This window comes from Gorilla gorilla, chromosome 4 (assembly GCF_029281585.2).
Source record: "Gorilla gorilla gorilla isolate KB3781 chromosome 4, NHGRI_mGorGor1-v2.1_pri, whole genome shotgun sequence".
Classification (NCBI taxonomy): domain Eukaryota; kingdom Metazoa; phylum Chordata; class Mammalia; order Primates; family Hominidae; genus Gorilla; species Gorilla gorilla.
Genome location: NC_073228.2, coordinates 53,398,458 through 53,420,997, shown reverse-complemented (window position 1 = coordinate 53,420,997; position 22,540 = coordinate 53,398,458). Strand labels below are relative to the sequence as shown.

Sequence of the window (22,540 nt, the reverse complement as noted above, 5' to 3'; positions counted from 1 at the left end):
TGATTTGAGTAATAATAAAACTCCAGTCTTCTATTTAGCTGGTTCTGTGCTTATTAAACTCTTTCTCTATTTCAATAATGCTGTCTCAGTAAATCGGCTTTTCTGGGCGGTGGGTACAATGAACGCATCGGGTGATTACACTGCTCTACCACGTAGCTGATTATGACACCTACCCCTCTCAGACACCATCAGCTCCAATTTGGACCTATTCTTTGAATTTTTTTTTTTTTTTCAAAATTGATCTCTACTTCTCATTCAAACCTCCCATCTCCCACATCATCTGACCTCCACAAGTTCACATACACAATTCACCAGAATCACGTAGGACAACTAGGAAATTCTTTTTAAGGATTTCATGCTAGACTGTTAATAGCTTAGTGACTTATACTTTTATTTGAATATGTTAAACTCCTTAAAAAAAAAACCTCTTAAGTCAAAAGATTGCATCTTTCATGGTTATTTCCCACAAGCTCAGTAGGTAGTGCTAATACTTAGTACCCTAATCTCCAACAGGAGTGAAGATGAAACTGGCTGCTATAAACATGTCCCTACCCTTTCATGCTGTCAGGCCATTTTGGGACTGTACCCTAAACATGCACTTGAATGGAAGTTCTAAACTCAGGGATCGTGGCGGTGTGGCTGGAGGACAGGAACAGGCTCAGAGGCCGGCCCCAGGTAGGAGGGGCGAGGGAGCGATCCGGGCGCCGCCCCTCCCCTCGCCTGCGCCTCTTTTTTTAAAAAAAGCGCGGGCGTGCCTTGCGCAGGCGCAGTGCTGCGCGAGCCTTAGCCGCGCAGGCTCAGTGAAGGGAGGATGGCGGATCTGCTACCTTTTGCGGTTCCCACCAAGAGTGACAAAACCTTGCTAGTGTAGGAGCTGAGCTCTGGACCCACGGCCGACGCTTTGCATGTGAGCCTGGGCCAGGGTGGAGGGAGGGATGGAGAAAGCCGCCCACCCGCTAACTGGGAGTTCCAGAGTAGGACTCTTTTTTTTTTTTTTTTTTTGAGACACACTGTTGCTCTGTTGCCCAGGCTGTAGTGCAGTGGCGCGATCTCTGCCCACTGCAGCATCCGCCTCCGGGGTTCAAGTGATTCTCCTGACTCGGCCTCCGGAGTAGCTGGGATTACAGGTGCCCGCCACCACACCTGGCTAATTTTGTATTTTAGTAGACGCGGGGGGGGGGGTTTCACCTTGTTGGCCAGGCTGGTCTCGAACTCCTGACCTCAGGTGATCCGCCCGCCGCGGCTTCCCAAAGTGCTGGGATTACAGGCGTGAGCCACCGCGCCTGGCCCGCTGAAGGACTCTTAATTCTAGAGGGGACCCCAGCAGACAGCTACCCCAAACAGATTTTTAGAGTCCCGGAGAGGTACCTCTCCAGTCAGCACATTTTACCTTCTAGGACTTCTTAAAGTTTAGGATCTTAAGAAGAAAACTTGTTGGTTACGTGGGAAGTGTTTTGAATTGCATCCTTCTCGAGGAAGGGTTTGGGGAATATTAAGGCATGGGCGGTTTTGTTTTCTGGGCGTGAGATTTCATGCGCTTATTTGGCGTAGGACCAACCCCACAGCTTTCACTGTTCACAGCATTTTCCCAGTTTGACCTTTTGTATTCAGTCCGGGTCTTCTCAAATGCTGCAGTGGCCCATTCTGGTTTCTATGGCGTCATTAAGTTTTATTCAGCAATGGCTGTCCACGGAGCCCAAAAGGCATGCCACCGGAAGCAGCTTTTTCAGACATCTCCTGTCAAGGTGGCTCCAAATATGGAATTCCTAGCTCCGCTGAAATGAAGTGCTGAATTCAATAATAGATTAGCATTTGTCCAGCACTCTGGTTTACAGAATATTTTCAGATGCATTGCCACACTAATCTTCCAGTTCTCAGGTTTTTTTAGATTAAGAAACTCAAACTCAGGATGGTTAATTGACTTGCTTAAGGTTCCTGACAAGAATTATGGAAGCTTAAGGTTGAACGCAAACCTACTGATGCTAAACCCCATGTCATTTTATGCTGTCCCTTTTTAAGAAATCTCAGCTTGGGCAACATAGTGAGACCCCATCTCTACAGAAAAAATTTAAAGATCAGGCTGGGCACGGTGGCTCATGCCTGTAATCCCAGCAGTTTGGGAGACTGAGTCGGACGGGTCACTTGAGACCAGGAGTTCGAGACCAGTCTTGGCAATATGGCAAAACTCTATCTGTACTAAAAATACAAAAAAATACAGTTCCCTATTGCGCTGTGCCTCAGTGGCCTCCTATGTAGGGTAGAGGTAGCAATAGCACCCACCCCATAGATCACGATACAAGTAAATCTCCTAAAATGTGCCTGGAACATAGGAAACACCCAGTAAATGTGAGCTGCCAGCAGCACCACCAGCAGTACCATCCCAGAGGCCAAAAGTCAGTAGACCAGGACCTTTGGTTTTAAGTAATGTTTACCTCTGCCTAATTTTGTTAGTTGTGGCTCCTTCTTCACGGCTAAAGAGGGCTAAGTGCTTGTCTACAGAGGCAGAGGGAAGAGTGAGCACAGCTGGGAGGATTCTGCTCAGTCTGTAATGGGCCTGGGGGAGAAGAGCCCCAGGGAACAGAGAGGGGTGTCAGCAGCTGTAGAGAGGGGAGGCTCCATCCGGGCATGGTGGCTCACACCTATAATCCCAACACTTTGGGAGGCTCAGATGGGAGGATTGCTTGAGCCCAGGAGTTCAAGATCAGCCTAGGCAGAAAAACAAGACCCCATCTCTACAAAAAATAAAATAATTAGCCAGGCATGATGGTTCCCACCTGTAGTCCCAGCTACTTGGAAGGCTGAGGTGGGAGGATCACTTTAGCCCAGGAGTTCAAGGCTGCAGTGAGCCATGATTGCATCGCTGAACTGAATCCTGGATAACAGACTGAGACCCTGTCTCTAAAAAAAAAGAAAGAAAAAAAAGAGAAAAGGGAGGCTCTGAGAACGGGAAGGTAGGCCCTGCAGGAGGCTGCCCTTTTGGCCTTGAGGAGGGGCTCTTGGAATTGCTTAATGTTCCTTAGGAGAGCAGAGTCAGTGCACAGTTTTGCTGAGAGCAGCATCTTCATCTCTTAATGAAAAATGGGATCTAAGGCCGGGCACAATGGCTCATGCCTGTAATCCCAGCACTTTGGGAGGCTGAGGTGGTCGTATCACTTGAGGCCAGGAGTTCAAGACCAGCCTGGCCAACATGGAGAAACTCTGTCTCTACTACAAATACAAAAATTGACTGGGCGCAGTGGCTCATGCCTGTAATCCCAGCACTTTGGAAGGCCAAGTAGGGCGGATCACCTGAGGTCGGGAGTTCGAGACCAGCCTGACCAACGTGGAGAAACGCCATCTCTACTAAAAATACAAAATTAGCTGGGTGTGGTGGTGCATGTCTATAATCCCAGCTACTCGGGATGGTGAGGCAGGAGAATCGCTTGAACCCGGGAGGTGGAGGTTGCAGTGAGCCGAGGTCGCGCCACTGCACTCCAGCCTGAGCAACAAGAGCGAAACTCCATCTGAAACACACACACACACACACACAAATTAGCCGTGCATGGTGGCACACACCTGTGGTCCCAGCTACTCAGGAGGCTGAGGCAGGAGAATCGCTTGAACCCAGGAGGCAAAGGCTGCAGTGAGCCGAGATCGTGCTACTGCACTCCAGTCTGGGCAACAGAGCAAGACCCTGTCTCAAAACACAAAGAAACAAAACCACACAAACTTTGAGGGGGAAAGACTGAAAAAGGGGAAAGACAAGCTGGAAGGGAAGGTTCTAACCCAAGACTCTGGGAAGGTATGATGAAATTTTATTGGCCCATATTCAGGTGATTTTTTTTTCAGTGCTTTTAGCTTTGTGGAAAACTGTAGGCGTAATTTAGCTATCTCTAGGGACCAAATGTAAAAATGTTTTATGAACATCAGAAAAATCATTCCCCACAAAATTTCTCTTTGGATTTCACAGTTGAAGTAAAGATTCTACCCCTCTTCCTTCCTCCCTGCACCTCCGGCCCCATCATGGCGAAGGAAGTAATCCATTGTCCTCCATCCAAGAAGATAAATTAGATGGAGGCATCGCCTGGTGCTCTGTAAGGCTTGTGAGGAGTACTTCTAATTCTTCATGTGGGAGGGTCGCTAGTGTGAGCAGCGGGATGAGAAGGAGGCAGCAACAACTAGGACATTCTCAAGCTCCTGGGACTGTGCAAATAAATAGATGGTAAGCTCACAGTTTCGTGAGCCAAGAGCGAGGATCTGAAGTCATCACTAGGCATCTCTTCGAGGATCTCTACAGGCCTGGAGCAGTCTGTCTGTCATAATCCATAATCTGCTTCTATATTAAACTGTGGCCATGTGGTTCTGGCAACACCCTGAGGTACACAGAGAACAACCTCAGATGGGAATCCAAAAATCTGCACTTGGCGATTTTCTCTACTTACTAGCTGTGTGACCTTGTGCAAGTCACTTAATGGTACCTGGCACACAGGCGTTTAATGAATGTGGATCAAGTGAATAAATAAGTAAGCCACCTCCCTGAGCCTCAGTTTCCTCATCTGGGAAATGGAAAAACAGTGCTTCTCCAACAGGCTGCAATCACGTAGGTAGAATGGTGCCTTCCTAAATGGTGCATCTCAAACTTTCTTTTCTTTTTTTTTTTTTTTGAGACGGAGTCTCGCTCTGTCGCCCAGGCTGGAGTGCAGTGGCGCAATCTCGGCTCACTGCAAGCTCCGCCTCCCGGGTTCACGCCATTCTCCTGCCTCAGCCTCCCGAGTAGCTGGGACTACAGGTGCCCGCCACCACACCCGGCTAATTTTTTGTATTTTTAGTAGAGGCGGGGTTTCACTGTGTTAGCCAGGATGGTCTCGATCTCCTGACCTCATGATCCGCCCGCCTCTGCCTCCCAAAGTGCTGGGATTAAAGGCGTGAGCCACCGCGCCCGGCCGCATCTCAAACTTTCATGCCCTTCACAGGAGTCACCTGGGGAGCTGCTCAAATGCAGATTCGGAATCAGTAGTTCTGGGGTTGGGGGGCCTGAGTGCTGCATTTCCAGCTAACCCCAGGGAATGCTAATGCTGCCTGGCTGGACCACACTTTATTTTATTTATTTATTTATTTATTTTTGTAGAGACAAGGTCTCGCTGTGTTGCTCATGCTGGTTTTGAATTCCTGGCCTCAAGCCATCCTCCCATCTTGGCCTCCCAGAGAGCAGGATTACAGGTATGAGCCACTGTACCTGGCCTGGACCACACTTTATTATACAGATTTACATTTTTTTAAAGCAGGGTCTTGCTCTGTCCCCCAGGCTAGAGGGCAGTAGCGTGATCATGGCTCACTGAAGCTTGGAACTCCTGGGCCCAAGCCTCCCGAGTAGTTCGGACCACAGGGCATGCACCACTGTGCCCAGCTAATTTTTTTGTTTGTTTGTTTGTTTGTTTTGTTTTGAGAGAAAATGTCTCCCTGTGTTTCCCAGGCTGGTCTCAAACTCCTGGGCTCAAATAGTCCTCCCACCTCAGCTTCCCAAAGTGGTGGGATTACAGGCATGAGCCACTGTGCCTGGCCCTGGACCAGACTTTAACTAGCAAGGTTCTATATTCTAAAGTGCTTTCCAGGTGCTTGAAATCATTATTTCTTCAGCCAATGGGGTGGGAGGGCTGTGCCAAGGGTAGAGGGACCAAACATGGCGAGGGAGCTGGGGACACCCACACATGGGGATAAAGGAAAATCTTGAGTTCCTTCAGGGAAATCCTAGCTAGCCCTGAGAAGTAAATCAGCAACTTGATAAGCAGGAAGGTAATAGTAGTCTAAAACAATAGCTGAGGAAGTTAGAGCCAGGAGATATTTGGTTCCCCTCTCTACAAACTAAAGAGAACATCTTAACGTATGTCCCTGAGTTGTTTTTCAGAAGCCCAGACCCCTCCAAAAGGGATCCGCTGGCATGTAGACCTCAGATAAGCGGGTGCTGAGGACTGACTCTGACTATAGTTCATTGTTCTAAATTTCTTCCTGAGGGACCTGGAGGAGGCCATGCCCATGAGCCAGAGCTAACATTCTTTTCTGCTGATCCCACATGTCTAGACAAAGCTTCGCCTCCTGAACCAATCGCAAATCAGAAAATCTTTGAACCCACCTTATGACTTGTGGGTCCTGCTTTGAGACGTCCTGCCTTTTTAGGTCAAACCAACGTATAGCTTCCATATATTGATTTATGATTTTACCTGTAACATCTGCTTTCCTGAAATTTACCCCTGCCTTTTAAAATCCTTACCTGTGGCTGGGCACAGCGGCTTATGCCTATAATCCTAGCACTTCGGGAGGCCGAGGTGGGCAGATCACTTGAGGCCAGGAGTTTGAGACCAGCCTGGTCAACATAGTGAAACCCCGTCTCTACTAAAAATACAAAAATTAGCTGGACGTGGTGGTGCATGCCTGTAGTCCCAGCTACTCAGGAAGCTGAGGCAGGAGAATCGCTTGAACCCAGGAGGCAGAGGTTGCAGTGAGCTGAGATCGCACCACTGCACTCCAGCCTGGGCAACAGAGTGAGTGAGACTCTCTCAAAAAAAAAAAAAAAAAAAAAAAAAATCCTTACCTGCAAGCCATCAAGAGTTCCTATCTTAAGCATAAGCCACCCTATTCTCCTTGCTTGGAGTCCTGCAAACAAATGCCTTCCTTTCTCTATTGCTGCAAAGTCTCGGTGTGGACATCTGGTGTTATTGCGCCAGGTGAGAAGACCTGGTTTGGTTCTACAACATTCCAATGTGCCCAGGATTGAGGAGATTTCTGGGATGCAGGACTTTGTGTGTTAGAACCAGGAGAGTCCTGGATAGAACAATTTGGTCACCCTATCGGGATAATGAAAGAGAAAGGCATGCTTTGGTGTAAGTTGCTGTGTGACCTGAAAAAGGACCAGGCAGCTGATTGCTCAGGTCCCACTTTAGACCAGTTAGTCTAGTACCTCCTATTTCACAGGGGTGGAAGCCAGCCCAGAGAAGTCCAGTGACTTGTCCACATCACCCAGCTACTCAGGGGCAGGGCTGAGGCCAAGCTCCCACCTTCCCACTCCCCGTCCAGCTCAGCACCTTCTCCATCAGTTCATGTTGTCTTCTCTTAACACATTCCTCTTGATTTGGCAAACACAGCATGTTTATTTATAAATTGGCTTGTTTGGAGCCTGAAATGTGGCATCACTGATTTTGGCTGTGAGGTGTTCATATTTTTCCTCTCTTTGTTTTGGCTCGCTAAACCATGTTTTGTGAGCAAAACCACAAAGTAATAAAAACACAATGAGGCCGCTAAAGTTGTTCAAATGCAAAGCATCCAGAAATGTGACAGCATAGACTTTCTCAGATTTATTGTATGTCCTCAGACAGTAGATAAAAATGCATGGGGTTTACTTCCAGGGATTTACAGACCAATATAAGTAAACAGCTGGGGTTTCTTTTTAGGCTGTTTCTCTTGGAGGTGGTGCAGGAGGTTGAGGAAAGCACCTCTGATGAGCAGATAGCTGGAGGCTGTTCCCACAGTCATGTCTCAGCGAAGAAGTCGGAGTCCAGCAGCCATCAGAACCAAGGTATGTGTGGTGATCTTCGGAATGCCACTCCAAATCCTTTGCACTTTCTTTTGCACACAGCAGGAGTTGTAAAAGAATGCTTCCTTTTATTATTAACACTGAGAATCCATGCAGAGTTTACACTAAACACATGAATACATTGTGTTTTAGAAGGCTGGGTGCCCCCAGTCCCCAGATCTTTCAATTGTACCATTAAGTTCAGGTAGGTTTTTGGAGACAGAGATTGGCCGCATCATATCTGTGACACTGACTCCTCTGGTGTAGGTTTGCTTGGCCAGGGAGTCTGAGTGCAGCCCCTGATCAGTGCTTCATGCCAATCTGTGAGTCTGTTCCAGGAACTAGAGGAGAGAGAGCCTTAGCCTAGCCTGCAACCAGATGAATGGTTAGCTTTAGTGGTGAACACTTTGCTTTTTGAATAGTGTGGTTGGCTGGCAGCTCTTGTCATTGTTTATCTCTCAATTTAACAAACCAAGCTGAAGCCTGAGCACAGCTACAACCTTGTCCAATCTCTTTAGCAACAAAATACCTGTGTGTGCATATCTTATTGCTCAAAACATTAAACAAGGCTGTATACAAACACACACACAAACATACACAGATACACTGTACAGGAGACCCCTGATAAAACACACAAATTTTAAAAATTTATTTTTAAACAAATGCAGTGGGATGATCATAGCTCTCTGCAGCCTTGAACTCCTGAGCTCAAGCAATCCTCCTGCCTCAGGCTCCCAAGTACCTGGGACTACAGGCATGAGCCACTGCACCTGGCCATGTAGTGAAGGACTTTCTAAGCAAGACCTTAACTTGGAAAGTTGCCACCAACTCCCCAGCTCTGTGAGAAGTTTTAGGGGCAGGGGGTTTAAATTCTCAAATTTAGCTGGTTTGCAGGGGGAGTTCTTTCCCAGTGATGAGTTGGGGCTGCTTCTCCCCAGAGTAAAAAATGGCAGCAAATAAATGTTAGATCACAGCCTCTTCTTAGTCATACCCATTTATACATGTCATGAGGGTCATTGCCAAAGAAAGAAGTGAGTTAAGTGTAAGGGAATCTGGTCGGGGGTGGACCAATAACCAGACTCATCCGAACGCTTGGCTGATGGTTTTCCAGTTGCTCCGTGGTTTATCCTTTGTGAAGATGAGACTGACAATCAGAGTTGGAAACGTGGGGCCTCAGCTCTGCTTGATAAACCAGGCAAGGAAGAGCTGAGGGTGGAGTAGGGGGGTGCTGGTGGAAGGAGGGTCTGAATTTGAGGAAGAAAAAGGACAGTGCAGCAAAGAGTTGGGTTCCTTTCAAGCTTCTAAAGGACACAGTGGGCTGTAACAGAGCTCTCTGAATGAGGGAAGCACAGCCCACCAGCAAAGCATTTACCACCTGTGTGTGTCTCAAATGGCCAGTGGGGCAGTTCCTGCTGTGGCCTGATTCCATGGACAGCACCACTCATCTCACTCCCCAACTCTAGCGCACGTTTTCCCACTGGGAGCTCGGCCAACCATTTTGGATCCCTGAAGGGAAAGAATGTCAGGAGTGGAGGAAGGGGTGGTGATGCGGAGAAGCCTCTGCTGCTAGCCCCTGCAGGTAGAGAAAGTTCCAGATGCCTCGGCCTCAGTCAAAGCAAGCCTGGCTGACCCATAGGATGTCAGTGGCATGGGGAGTGGAGGTATTTGGCGGCAGATGGCCTGTTTGTTTATGACAAAAAGTACTAGAGATGTGTCACCAAGAGAGGCCTATGGATTTCTTAAGCCAAAACACTTGGACAAAGTCTCCCAAAAAAATAGAACCAAGCATCTCATAGAGTTAATGATTGTCTACAGGATCCCTGACAATGTAAGCATTTCTTTTTCCGTTCTTTTTTTTTTTTTTCGGAGACAGGGTCTCACTCTGTCACCCAGGCTGGAGTACAGTGGCATGATTATGACCCCCCACTTCAGCCTCAACCTCCCGGGCTCAAGTGATCCTCCTGGCTCAGCCTCCCTAGTAGCTGGGACTACAGGTGCACCCCACCACACCTGGCATTTTTGTTGTTGTTGCCCAAGCTGGTCTCAAACCCCTGGGCTCAAGCAACCCTCCCACCTCGGCCTCCCAAAGTGCTGGGAGTACAGGCACGAGCCATCAGGCTTGGCCAAATAAGCGTTTATTGGACAGATCCAGTTCTCCAAAGTTTAGAGCAGGTTAACTTGGTAGCTATGGAGTATGACCAGATGGAGACATGGGTCTTGTGGCCGGCCCTGCGACTGGCTGACAGTCCAGCAAGGCAAGGAGGTAGGTACTTCACACACTGTGCACACCCATCTCAGGCAGCCGTAGACCCCTAGGCCTCCCCACCCCACAGGCACATGCAGGCTCCAGGGAAAGCAAGTAGTTGGCAGGTGCCTCTCCAACCTGGTGTCTTTGGGCATCCTTGCCCTGGGCGACACAGTGAGACCCTGTCTCAAAAAAAGTCCCTCCCATGCCAGCTGCCTGTGTCCCAACCACTCAGGTGCTTTGCCTCTCAACAGAATCCACCTTCAGTTCCCTGCTAGGTATGTCTCAAGGAGCCCTCTAGCCACCCGACTTGTCTTTAATGCCTATAAAATCCAGTTCAGAGGAGGAAAAATATTTATCAGGCAAGTCCTGCCTTTGGAGGTATGTACAGGCACTGACATCAGAATAGGCCAGTGAGTAAACCCGGCACCGAACAGGCCATCAGAATAGGGAGCCCCACATGGTAAATGTGGCTGCGCATAGCAAGCTCACCGAGGGAAAGCTGGGCTGCAGGTTGGGGTAAAGCCCTTGATGCAGGCTATAACATGTTTTGATGCAGAAGTTATTGGTTCTGAGTAGAAAGGGCAAGGTAAGAGAGCAAAGCCTAAAAATGCAGTTTGCCCCTTGAGTTCTTTTCTCTCCTCTTATTTGACTTCCCTCCCATGATAACATGCCCCAAGGGCTGAGAGCCACTATACTGTGTTTAACAGATGGAGAGAATACCTTCTTTAGGCTTTCAGAGCTACAGAAGCTGGGGCTAAAATGCCAACTCTATAGCCATGAGGATCTGCTTTCTTTTTTTTTTGAGACGGAGTCTCGCTCTGTCACCCAGGCTGGAGTGCAGTGGCACTATCTGAGCTCACTGCAACCTCTGCCTCCCAGGTTCAAGTGATTCTCGTGTCTCAGCTTCCTGAGTAGCTGGGATACAGGCAAGCGTCACCACACCCAGCTAATTTTTTGTATTTTTAGTAGAGACAGTTTCATTATGTTGGCCAGGCTGGTCTCAAACTTCTGACTTCAGGTGATCCGCCTGCCTCAGCCTCCCAAAGTGCTGGGATTACAGGCGTGAGCCACCGCACCTGGCCAAGGACCAGCTTGTGAGTCTAGGGAACCTGGAATGCAGCAGCCCCAATCTTGACTTTAGTTAACCTGTGTCATATGCAGGGGCTTTAAAGGTGGCCAGGAGCAGGGCATCTGGCTATCTGGCTATCTCCAGGTAGTGGGTCGGGGAGGCTCTGAGACTGCCACAGAGCAGACCATTGACAGCCTGTAACTGAGTCCAAATTCATTCTGCTTGCTGCGTCGTAGCCAATACGTTGAGAGACAAGGAGTTGGAGCAAGGAAAGGGACTTTATTTCGGAGAGCCAGCAAACCAAGAAGATGGTGGACTAATGTCCTAAAGAACCGTCTTAAAATTATGCGGGCTTTGCCTTGTCTTTTATGTTTAGGTCAGGGGGAAAGGAAGGGGCTGACAACCGCAGACATCTGGACACCAGCAAGGGTCCAGGTGAGGTTTGCAGAACTTCTTTGTCCTTGGCTAACAGTCTATCATGTGACAATAGCCAAACCTCCTCATTCCTATAAATCTTTAACAAAAACAGTTAGCTGTTTACATGCTTCCCCTTTAATCCCAGAGTTAGTTTTGCAAACGGCATGATTCCTGCTTTTGCGTTTTATCTCAGTGCTCTAAAGTTATGCTAGCCTAGGTGCAGGAATAGGTAAAGGCCCCTTAAATAAAAATGGAGTAAGTTATGTTAGTTCTTCTGCTGTTTCATGGTTACAAGACACAGAAGAGAACCCTCGCATCAAAACAGGATGAGATTAGGTTGTTGTTCCTATAAAAAATCCATGTGGTTGTTTTTTGGCCCCCTCTTCAATATTCGGGGTGTGCTGACGAAGCGAGCAGCAGCTCTGGAGCCATAAACCACCATCTCATCTCAGCCCAGGGCATGCTGGGAGAGGCCAGGAAAAGTCACTTCTCTTCTTTGCTTTAACTGTCTTTTCTGTGGCCTCAAAGTCTTCAAAGGGGAGACTTGGTGTTCTCAGCACTGCTCAGCCTCCATGAAGCCCTCCTTCTCATGGCCCGAGGGCTCCACCTCCGCATAGGTGGAATGGTCAGGGTGGCTGCGAAACTTCATGGCTGGCCAGTGGTGAGGTCTACGCTGCAGAAGGCACAGAGGCAAAGTAAGTGGGCATGCCCCCGCCCCCATGGGGACCCCATACTCCTGAGCGACAGAGCCAACCAAGACTGTCTCTTACAAGGGCCCTGGGGCACTTGGGCCTACCAGGAGCCACACAACTGACCTTCAGGGACCCTCTCCCTAAAATATTCCGTGCTGTGATCTCCCAACCACTGGGAAACCTGCCGGAAGCTAGAGGGTGGAAGGAGGACACTTTATCCTTCACTGTGTGGTCTGCAGAACTCACAGCTGAAAGGTTCAGCAATACACCAAGTGGAGACCTAGGACTGCAATGTGAGGGAGTGGCTCAGAGATGGCTGGCATGATGCTTGAGGCTCTGAAAATGCCAAGATAACCCTCCAAGGTAGCACAGGATCCACATCAGAGTCAACAGGGGGCTTATTAAGATGCAGATTCTGGCCTGTGCAGTGGCTCATGCCTGTAATCCCAGCACTTTGGGAGGCCAAGATGGGCAGATCACTTGAGGCCAGGAGTTCAAGACCAGCCTGGCCAACATGGTGAAACACTGCCTCCACTAAAAATACAAAAATTAGCTGAGTGTGGTGGCATGTGCCTGTAGTCCCAACTACTCAGAAGGTTGAGGCACCAGAATTGCTTGAACCCAGGAGGCGGAGGCTGCAGTAAGCCAAGATTGTGCCACTGCACTCCAGCCTAGGCGACAGAGTGAGACTGTCTCGAAATAAATAAAATGCAGATTCCTGGGCCTGCGTTAGACCTGCCCTATCAGAATCCTTGTGGCCCAGGGATCTGCAGTTCCCAGGTGTTACCCAGGTAGGCTAAGACTTCAGAATGACTAAGCCTCCTAAGAAACTGGGGGAATGACCTAGGCCTGTGGGTTAATGAGGCTGGTGGGCTTGTGACCCACGTGGAGGAAACTAGGGTCACAGAGGCACCACTGCTGCACTCTGTGGGGAACTCGTAAGAAGCCAGAAGTGGAGGACTGGGGGCAGGAGCTGCTGAGCTCTGCAGCCCCGAGTGAAGGGGGCTGAGCCTCACATCCCATGCTGCCCCTCAGGCTGGCTCTTCAGAATTGAGACATTCAAAACTTAGTATCCTCAATTAAAGCTCCCAGAGGGCAGCTTTTATCATTATTTGGCTCGTCTATTTTATTTTTATTTCTATTTTAGAGATGGGGTCTCCTCTATTGCCCAGGTTGGAGTGCAGTGGTATGGTCAGGGCTCACTGCAGCCTCAAACCACTGGGCTCCAGGGATCCTCCCACCTCAGCTTCCCAAGCGGCTGGGACCACAGGTACGTGCCACCACGCTGGGCTAATTTTTTAAATTTTTGTAGAGACGGGGTCTCGCTCTGTTGCCCAGGCTAGTCTCAAACTCCTGTGTTCAAGTAATCTTGCCTTGGTTTCTCAAAGTGCTAGAATCTTAGGAAGGAGCCACTGCACCTGCCCCTCAATTTTAGCCTTAAAAGCAGGTATCAGTAGGCAAAAGAGGCAGAGACCCTGGTTCCCTCATGGCTTTGAGCAAGTACTGAGCCTGGTATTTGGGCATGAGAGACCATAAATCACTGGAGATAGGCTGCACAGCCACTAGATGAGCACTATGTGGCACTGTGGCCTTCTTTCTTTCCTCTGGGGATTCTTTTCTGATTTCACAAATGGGGGAACAAAAGCAGAGGGGCTGTTCCACAGGACAGGAGGGCCGAGGGAGTTCTGAGGTGCTGATTTATCAGGGTGCAGGACTTAACGGGCGCCAGCCATCTCGAAATGTGCCAGGATGGGGTGGACGAAGTTTTCTAAGGTATGTGGCAGGGGAGAGGGAGAAGGGGAAAGGCAGGAACCGAATGGCCCAGGAGACGCTGACGCAGAAGCAGACAGGAGCCCTGTGGCCACAGATGACACGGACCTCGATGAAGAAGAGCGCAGCATTGGATGTGGGGTGGCCATTGATGTAAATTCCAGCCAGGATGATGGCCGCCACAAGGAGGACTGCCAGCACGATGCCCACGATGGTGCCCAGGTGCACAGGAGTGCCCTTTGTCTTGGGGGACAGGTTGTTCTGAAGGCCTGTGGAGAGATCATTAGGGCAGACAGGGGCTGCAGGGGAGCAGGGAAGATCGAACCATGGGGTCTTGGGTTCTAACAAAGTCTCAGAGATGAAAGCCGACAGAGCCTTTGGGTCCACTTATCCAATACAGGAAGAGGTTGGGTGGGAGTTGGAATCATTATGAGTAAGGCATTCATGTTCTTGACACCATCTGGGTAGTTTTCCAAAATCATGTAAAAGTTGCCCCAAATGTCTAATAAGGATCATAAGAGAAGTTCTCTCTGATATCTGTGCCACTACATAAGTGCTATTAAGGAATTCACAAAGGGCATCGGAGGGTTAAGAGTTTGGGATCTGAAATCTGGCTGCCTGGGTTGAAATCTATGCTCTGCCACTTACTAGCTGTGTGACCGTGTGCAAATTATATAACCTCTCTGTGTCTTCATTATCATTTCTGTTGAACAAGGATAATAATACCCACCTAATGGGGTTATTGTGAAGGTTAAAATTAGATGATCCATGTCAAGCACTGAGGACCATGTCTCCCATTTTGGATGACTTCAATAAGTATTAGCTATTATGATGGCAAATGACCATAGTTTTTCCTATCACTGTCCACTCCCAGATTGTGACCTCTTGCAGGGCAAGGATGATGTCTTATTCAACTCTGTGTCCTCAGCTCTTAGAAAAACTGGCAGGGGCTGGCCGCGGTGGCTCACCCCTGTAATCCCAGCACTTTAGGAGGCCGAGGCAGGCAGGTCACCTGAGGTCAGGATTTCAAGACCAGCCTGGCCAACATGGTGAAACCTTGTCTCTACTAAAAATACAAAAATTAGCCAGGCATGGTGGCACGCGCCTGTAGTCCCAGCTACTCAGGAGGCTGAGGCAGGAGAATAGCTTGAACCTAGGAGGCGGAGGTTGCAGTGAGCCGAGATCGCACCACTGCACTCCAGCATGGGCGATAGAGTGAGACTCCGTCTCAAACAAAACAAAACAACAAAACTGACAGGCCCGTCAGAGAAGCTCAAAGAAAGTCTATGGAATGATCTAGGTCCTCTGGAAGCTAATAAGCCAACAGTCACCCTCTGAGAACATCCTAGGCATTTGAAATACGTCCCGGGGGAAAGAGTATTTTCCACAGAACTGGAAGCTCAACCCCTTTTGTGCATGACTGAGGTAATGGAAATAACAGAGAGGTTAAGTGATTTCCCCACAGACACACAAATTCAGTGCCCACCACTAAAAAACCTAGTTCCCTGACACTACCTTGGGTGGCTATTTGCCTCTTCACCCTATCCTAAAGGAAAGTGGAGATAATGAGGTAGAGAAGACAGATGAGCAGGTTGGCAACAAAAATGTTGCATTCTTCCTAAATAGCTAGTGGGTAGGTTGGGAGGGAACTAGGGGTGGCAAGTTTTAATGGGATGTTGCATGCACTCAGAACCATTGTCTTCCCCATCCCCTTTGCTCTGCTCTGCACTCTGTAAGCAGAGGACACCCAGGAGAGAAACTATCCTGGGGCACTCCAGGGCATGGCTAGGGCCTCTGTCTGCCAACAGGTGGGAGGACTGAGGTGAAATGCCCCAGGTGAGCCTCCCCTGACCTGGATGGCAGTCAGCCCGCAGCCTGCAGTGGCTCTGATGATTTGATGATGAGGGCTTCTGCTGATGAGCACATGGTGCACAGCGAGGGGATTATGGCCCAGCCACCCCCACAACACACACACACACCCACTGCCTATGGAGGAGCAATGGCTCCACCTCTGCTGGGGGACACCATCACACTGTGCTGCATTAATAATCTTTCCTCTCCTGCTGGAAGCCCAGATGACAATCTCCAGTCCCCGGAGCTGGAAGGCACTTTCATCTCTACTCTTGCACAGGTTGCAGCAAAGGCCTGAGCTGGCTCTGGGCAAAGGGCAGGGGAGGTGGGGGCAGCTCCCACCCTCAGAAAGGAGATTATCCTTCTAGGTAATCCTAGGAGGCTGCAGGGAGTCCCACCTTCTGGCATCCTGCAAAAATTGTAGTGGACAATTTTATGTCCTCTGCCAGCCTGAGTGAGGAAAGAGAAGCTGCTCTCCACCCCTTGCTGACTATGAGCCCATGGGGATCAGACGGGATGGCCACAGGCCCCACCTATACCTGCCCTGGCTCAGTCCTTCCCCTCCTCCCACTCCTTTCTGGGCAGTGAATATTCAAGGACAGAGAGCCAGGAGAAGAACCACAGGAGGTTCAGGGCTGAGATGAGAAATGTCTAGGGTAGACATGTTCCTTCGATCTAGGGCACCTGTGCCCAGAAGCCCCCCTGCCTCCCCACCCAGCAGGAGGTCTGGGATGCTCAGGCTGCCGTTGCTCCCTCTCCGCACTCATAAAAATAGCCCAGGCGACTGCTTGCACCCTCTTCTGGGGTGGGTCCAAGAGGCGCTGGGTCTGACGCTGAGGGCAGGCAGTTCTGTACTCACCGTCTCCTCCTGCATAGGGATTCAACTTGGTGTCATCTTCAAAGAGAGAAGACAGAAGGAGCGAGATTAGTGGAATCATTACAGCCTTTGTCACTCTGAGTCCAGATGGGATGAAAGTTCAGCCCAAACTTTCATTTTAGAGGTAAGGAAACTGAGGCTCAGAGAGGGGAGGAGACTTGCTCAAGTCACACAGCAGTTGAGTGTAGCTGGAGGCTGGGGAGTAAATGAGCGGGGACTGGTGAGACATGAGGCTGGGAGTGGAGGGCCGGCTGCCTGGAGAGCAATAGGAGGCCATGCACGTTCTTCTGCGGGGCGACAGAGAGATGTGTAAGGGTTTGAAGAGGGGCTGTATGTGTCACAAGGTCAGATCAGCCTGGAGACTCCCTGGGGCTGCAGTGTGCAGGAGAGAGTCCCAACCCACTTTCTGTCTATATCTCGAGGCCTGTAGCCTGTGGCTTTCTAAGTAAGTTTCAAGGGTCCACCCTTCCTGTGGTTCCTTCCCATGCAGATTTTTATGGGGAAAGAAAAGCAAGAGTTCCATGTCAGGAGAATGCTGTAAATGACTGAAGATTCTTGCCCTAAGCACCTGAACTTTATTTATTTATTTATGTATTTTAGAGAGAGGGTCTTGCTCCGTCACACAGGCTGGAGTGCAGTGGTACAATCACAGTTCACTGCAGCCCCGACCTCCTGAACTCAAGTGATCCTCCCAACTCAGCCTCCCGAGTAGCTGCGTCTGGCTAATTAAAAAATATTTTTTTGAGATGAGGTCTCACTGTGTTGCCCAGGCTGGTCTCCAACTCGTGGGCTCAAGCAATCTTCTTACCTCAGCCTCTCAGAGCACTGGGATTACAGGCGAGAGCCACCTCACCTGGCCTAACAAGGTATTTAAACACAACTTTGAATCTATTTCGTTACTGCAAATTGAAAACAATGAATTGATTCATGAAAACTAAGCAAAGGAACTTAAATATCACTGGGCAAATTAACTTGATTTGAATCAACTTGTTGCAAATCTAGACCATTGAAAATCAATTATAGCTCAGTCTGCACCTACCACTGGTAGACAAAAGGACACAGTGCCGCCCACTGCCAGTCCCTCCCAGAGTGACTGAAGGTGGCCACACTGTGCCCACGCAGCCTCTCTCCCACTCACCAAGGGCTGGTTCCCAGCTGCCATCTTGCTGGGGCTCCATGTAATGCACATTGGCTCCTGAGTTAATGGATCACATGAGAACTCACACAGGAAGAAATGCATGCAATGTTGATCAAATGAGTGGTCATTTTCTGTTGTTAGTTGTCACTTCTTGTGGCTATCAAGGTGTTCTGTTCTGTTGCTTATAAGATAAGCCCTTCTGCACACAGTTGTTCTGGGTGAGTGCCTGTCTCTCTTTGCAATCAAATGCATGGGCTTTGTGACAGCTACTTGCCACTCAGAGGTCATCTGGTTCATTTAAGTGAGTAGCGTTTGACTGCAAGTGAACAGCTCTTAAATCCAGGCCCCATGTCTCCCACTCCTCCTGCCCTGCTGCTTTCTACCTCTGCCTGCCCAGGCAGGCCCCTCTGGCTGGAGTGCTGGGTCCCTTCATTCAATCTCCCTGTTAGAGCCTGTACCCTCATAGAATGTATGGGAAAGACTATCCCACACCTGCCTCTGCAAGTCTCCGTGTGTGGGCTGTAACCACACAGGCAGGAGAGTGACTCAAACTGTCCTGCCAAGATGCCTTGCAAGTTGGGCATGTAGGGGGAAGTCATCATTAAAAATGTTTTTTCTTATAAACCAGGCACAATGGCATGTACCTGCAGCACTTAGTAGGTTGAGGTGGGAGGATCCTTGAGCCCAGGAGTTCAAGTCCAGCCTAGGTAACATAGCAAGATCCTGTTCCACCCTCCAAAAAGTTTTTTCTCTTATAGATGTAACTTCAGAATCTTTGCCACCTCTTCCAGGACTGGAAGGACATAGAGCCCTAACTGTCTTCACTTTTTATTCTAATGAATGTTTTCTGTTGGGAACCACTACACAAAACACGGAAATGAGACCCATTCCTTAGCTGGCAGGGGATGCACACAGATAATAAAACTGGCAAACAGAACTCGCTACCTCTGTAGGACAGAGGACCTACATGGTGGGCTGTAGGACAGCCCAGGGGGCTCAGTAATAACAAGTCAGGATTTAGGCTTGGCCCCCAAGTGCTGTGCCCTGGGCTCCCCATGCCACCACATACCCCCTTCTAGCCTCTGACACTGTGCCTCCACCAGACACTGTCTGGCTAAACCCTCTGGGTGGGGCAGGGTGTGTTTGCAGCACCCCTCCCTGCCCTGGCCCAGTGCTGGGCTCAGAACATGCCCTCAGTAAGCCTAGGGGGTTAGCTGGCAGTAACTAATCAGGGACTACCTCCTTGTAGGAGGAGCTTTCTTTGACTGGAAGGTTAACCCTGGACTCTGTCACCAACTCCCCAAAGGGCAAAGTTTCTTTCTGCTTCTTTTTCTTTTCTTTTTTCTTTCTTTCTTTCCTTTTCTTTTTTTGAGACAGTGTTTCACTTTGTCACCCAGGCTAGAGTGCAGTGGTGCAATCATAGCTCACTGCAGCCTCAACCTCCCAGGCTTAAGCAATCCTCCCACCTCAGCCTCCTGAGTAGCTGGGATTACACATGTGCGCCACCACGCCCAGCTAATTTTTTATTTTTTGTAGAGACATAGTTTTGCCATGTTGCCCAGGCTGGTCTCGAACTCCTGAGCTCAAGTGATCCGCCTGCCTCAGCCTCCCAAAGTGTTGGGATTACAGGCGTAAGCCTCCTCTCCCAGCCTCTGCTTCTTTTTCATTGAATGCCCTGCAGCACCACCATGTGCTCTGCTCTCAGTGCCAGCTCCTTGTTATTCCAGAGCAACTTCAGAGTAATGGGAGCTGTCGGAATCTGCCTCACTTTTTCACACTTTGCTACTCTGCCCTGACCCTGAATTCACATAGACCGTTTTCCATTTCTTTCAGCACCAAGGGAGTCAGTGGCGTTGAGGGGAAAGATCTCTGCTTTTGGAGCTAGATGAAACCTGACTCTATCCCTTCTTGGCTGTGTGACCTTGGGAAAGTCATCTGCCTCTCTGAGCCTTAGTGTCTCCTTTATAAAACAGGGATATAACAGTATCAAGATCCAGGATTGTTAGGAGGACTGAATGTTAATTTATGCGCTACTTTAGCACCCTACTGGGCATATAGTTGGTCCCCACAAATGCTGGTGCTTTCTATCATTCATTCATTCTCCTCCACAACCTCCCCCCAGCCAGGTCCATGGGTCACTGACCTTGTTCTCTAGTTTTCTAGGTAACGTTTAGAAAGGCAGGGGACACACCAGGTGCAGTGGCTCACGCCTGTAATCCTAAGACTTTGGGAAGCCAAGGTGGGTGGATCACATGAGGTCAGGAGTTTAAGACCAGCCTGGCCAACATGGCAAAACCCCGTCTCTACTAAAAATACAAAAATTAGCTGGGTGTGGTGGTGTGCGCCTGTAGTCCCAGCTACTTGGGAGGCTGAGGTGGGAGAATTGCTTGAACCTGGGAGGCAGAGGTTGCAGTGAGCTGGGATTGTACCACTGCACTCCAGCCTGGGCGACAGAGCAGGACTAAGTCTCAAAAAAAAAAAAAAAAAAGAAAAAAGAAAGGGGACATTGTGGAAAGAACATCTCACCACTTACCCCTCCCATAACCCTGAATAACCTACTTTGCGGCTTTACGAGCCTCTTTCCTTATCTATAAGAAAGGACTATGGGCCAGGCATGGGGGCTTAGGCCTGTAATCCCAGCACTTTTGGAGGCTGAGGCAGGAGGATCGCTTGAGCCCAGGAGTTTGAGATCAGCCTGGGCAACATAGTGAGACCTCATCTCTACAAAAAATTTTTAAAAATTAGCCAGATATGGTGGTACATGCCTGCAGTCCGAGCTGCTTGGGAGGCTGAGGTTGGAGGATTGCTTGAGCCCAGGAGTTGGGGGCTGTGGTGAGCCATGATCACTCCAGTGCACTCCAGCCTGGGCAAGAGTGAGACCCTGTCTCAAAAAAAAAAAAAAAAAAAAGTAAAAAAAAAAAAAAAATCCTAACATAGGGTTAGAGGGGGAAGAAAATCGCGGCTGAATAATGTTTTAAAATATTAACTTTTTTCTTCTTTCCTTTCCTTCTTGCCATTATTCCTTTCAAGCAGATATTTGGTTCAGGGGAGGCTGTAAAGAACCCACAAGTCTTTCAGTCTTAGCCTAAGGGGAAGGGGCTTTCAAAGCTGGATGCAGGGTTTTGTTTTGTGTTGTGTTGTGTTGTGTTGTTCTGAGACAGGGTCTTGCCCTGCCACCCAGGCTGGAGTGCAGTGGCACAATCTTGGCTCACTGCAACCTCCACCTCCCAGGTTTAAGCAATTCTCCTGCCTCAGCCTCCCGAGTAGCTGGGATTACAGGCGCCTACCACCACGCCCAGCTAATTTTTGTATTTTCAGTAGAGATGGGTTTCACTGTGTTGGCCAGGATGGTCTCGAACTCCTGACCTCGTGATCCTCCCACCTCGGCCTTCCAAAATGCTGGAATTACAAGCGTGAGCCACCGCGCCCGGGCAATTTTTGTATTTTTAGTGGAGACGGGGTTTCACCATGTTGGTCAGGCTGGTCTCAAACCCCTGACCTCAAGTGGTCCGCTCACCTCAGCCTCCCAAAGTGCTGGGATTACAGGTGTGAGCCACTGTGCCTGGCTGAGATGCAGGGTATTGAAAAAGGATAAGGGAGAGGAATGTCTCAGACATAGCTACAGAATCCTGGAGGGGGCATGGGAGAAAGGGAAGAGATTTGAGGCCTAGGACCGGAGGAGCCTGCACAAGGCTTCCTGGGACACCGCCTGGTGCATTCACGGGGATGGACCTCTGGCAACTTCAACCAAGACCCCCAGGCCTCCAGGTAGCAGGGAAGCCCCTAGATTGCAAGACCTGAATAGTCAGGGTGGATGGACAGCTGAGGTGGAATTCCCCATCCATCACTCCAGGGCCTGAAAGTGAGAAGCCAGGTGAACTTACAGAAAAACAAGGCAGCCTTTCTCTCACGCCTGAGTGTATGGACTGAGTTCATACCTGCTACAGGGATGAGCCTTTTCAGGTTCTGTGAGGACTGCTATTAAGATTAGCTGAGATAAGTTACATAAAATACCTGGCACTGGCCTGGGCTATTAATTTTTCCCCTCTTCACAGTGAATTTTCTGTAGCCCTGATGTGGGCCAGTATGGTGGTTAGAGCCCAGGAGTAGAGTTCAAGTTCTAAATCTGGCTCTGCTTCTCACCAGCAAGTGACCTAAACTGTCTGAACTTCAGGCCCCCTTAGCTATAAAAGGATGGGGCAGTTCCCATCCCATGAGATCATCCCTGTCAGGGACAGAGAGGGGGCCCCAGAGGGGTAGCTCTCCTTCCTGGCCTCCTCTCTGCTCCCCACCTGGGCTCAGAACTTACCTTCTGTGGTGAGGCTGTCGATGAAGAGGGAGGGGGAGGTAGTGGTGAGGTCTCTATCATAGGGGCTGAAGGAAGTGTCAGGGGAGGCTGAGTCGTGGTCCTCATCCTGGAAGTCCTTGCACGTCCTGCCATCTGCCTGCAGGAGAGAGCCAGTGCTGTGTCTTGAATGCATTTACACGTTTCCCTTCATCCTGAAAGCATCTTCTCTTACAGGGCAATTTATCTGTCAGCTGCTTCAAATCCTTCCTCAAGGAAGGGGCTGAGATGCCAATCTTAAATAAATAGAGCAAATCTGAATGGTCACCAACAGCTAACTTCAAAAGTAGGCAGCTGGACAGGATTTTTTAAAAGCCCAGACTCAGACTAATAAATAGACCGTGGTAAGTGTATGGCCACGGGGTCTGGAGAGTTGATATTTAAATGCTGGGCCCGTCACCTTCTAGCAGCGAGATGCAGGCCAATTCATTAAACTTCTCTGAGCCCCAGTTTTCCCCTGTGATCGATCAATGGGGGCAATGGCCCCCAGCTTTTGGTTCAGGTTAAATAAGAGCGAGGGTAGGGCAACTCACAGTGACATGCTTGGCACATGCAGCATGCTTGCTTTGCAAGAAGATATAAAGGGA

At 49.4% G+C, this 22,540-nt stretch overlaps 1 protein-coding gene and 1 long non-coding RNA gene across 4 annotated transcripts in view; one reads left to right on the top strand and one right to left on the bottom strand.

The window, feature by feature from the left end:
- The first annotated feature begins 766 nt into the window (after positions 1 to 766).
- LOC109026854 (uncharacterized) overlaps positions 767 to 22,540 on the top strand; it is a 35,115-nt gene continuing 13,341 nt past the window's right edge. The window contains exons 1-5 of one of the 2 annotated variants that reach the window (XR_008680150.2): positions 802 to 907; positions 5,108 to 5,199; positions 7,425 to 7,549; positions 16,470 to 16,594; positions 17,071 to 17,336. This is a non-coding gene — a long non-coding RNA (uncharacterized lncRNA). Of the gene's footprint in view, positions 908 to 5,107; positions 5,200 to 7,424; positions 7,550 to 16,469; positions 16,595 to 17,070; positions 17,337 to 22,540 lie in introns of both variants that reach the window. The other variant, XR_010133810.1, reaches the window with a different exon arrangement.
- The window catches only part of PLXDC1 (plexin domain containing 1), an 84,447-nt gene continuing 73,029 nt past the window's right edge, over positions 11,123 to 22,540 (bottom strand). Inside the window, exons 11-14 of one of the 2 annotated variants that reach the window (XM_055388268.2) lie at positions 21,918 to 22,053; positions 16,453 to 16,488; positions 13,851 to 14,011; positions 11,123 to 11,953 (exon numbers count right to left, since the gene is read on the bottom strand). In XM_055388268.2, coding sequence (XP_055244243.2) covers positions 11,834 to 11,953; positions 13,851 to 14,011; positions 16,453 to 16,488; positions 21,918 to 22,053 — 453 coding nt within the window. In that variant the 3' untranslated portion in view covers positions 11,123 to 11,833. The remainder of the gene's footprint in view (positions 11,954 to 13,850; positions 14,012 to 16,452; positions 16,489 to 21,917; positions 22,054 to 22,540) is intronic. The other variant, XM_055388269.2, reaches the window with a different exon arrangement.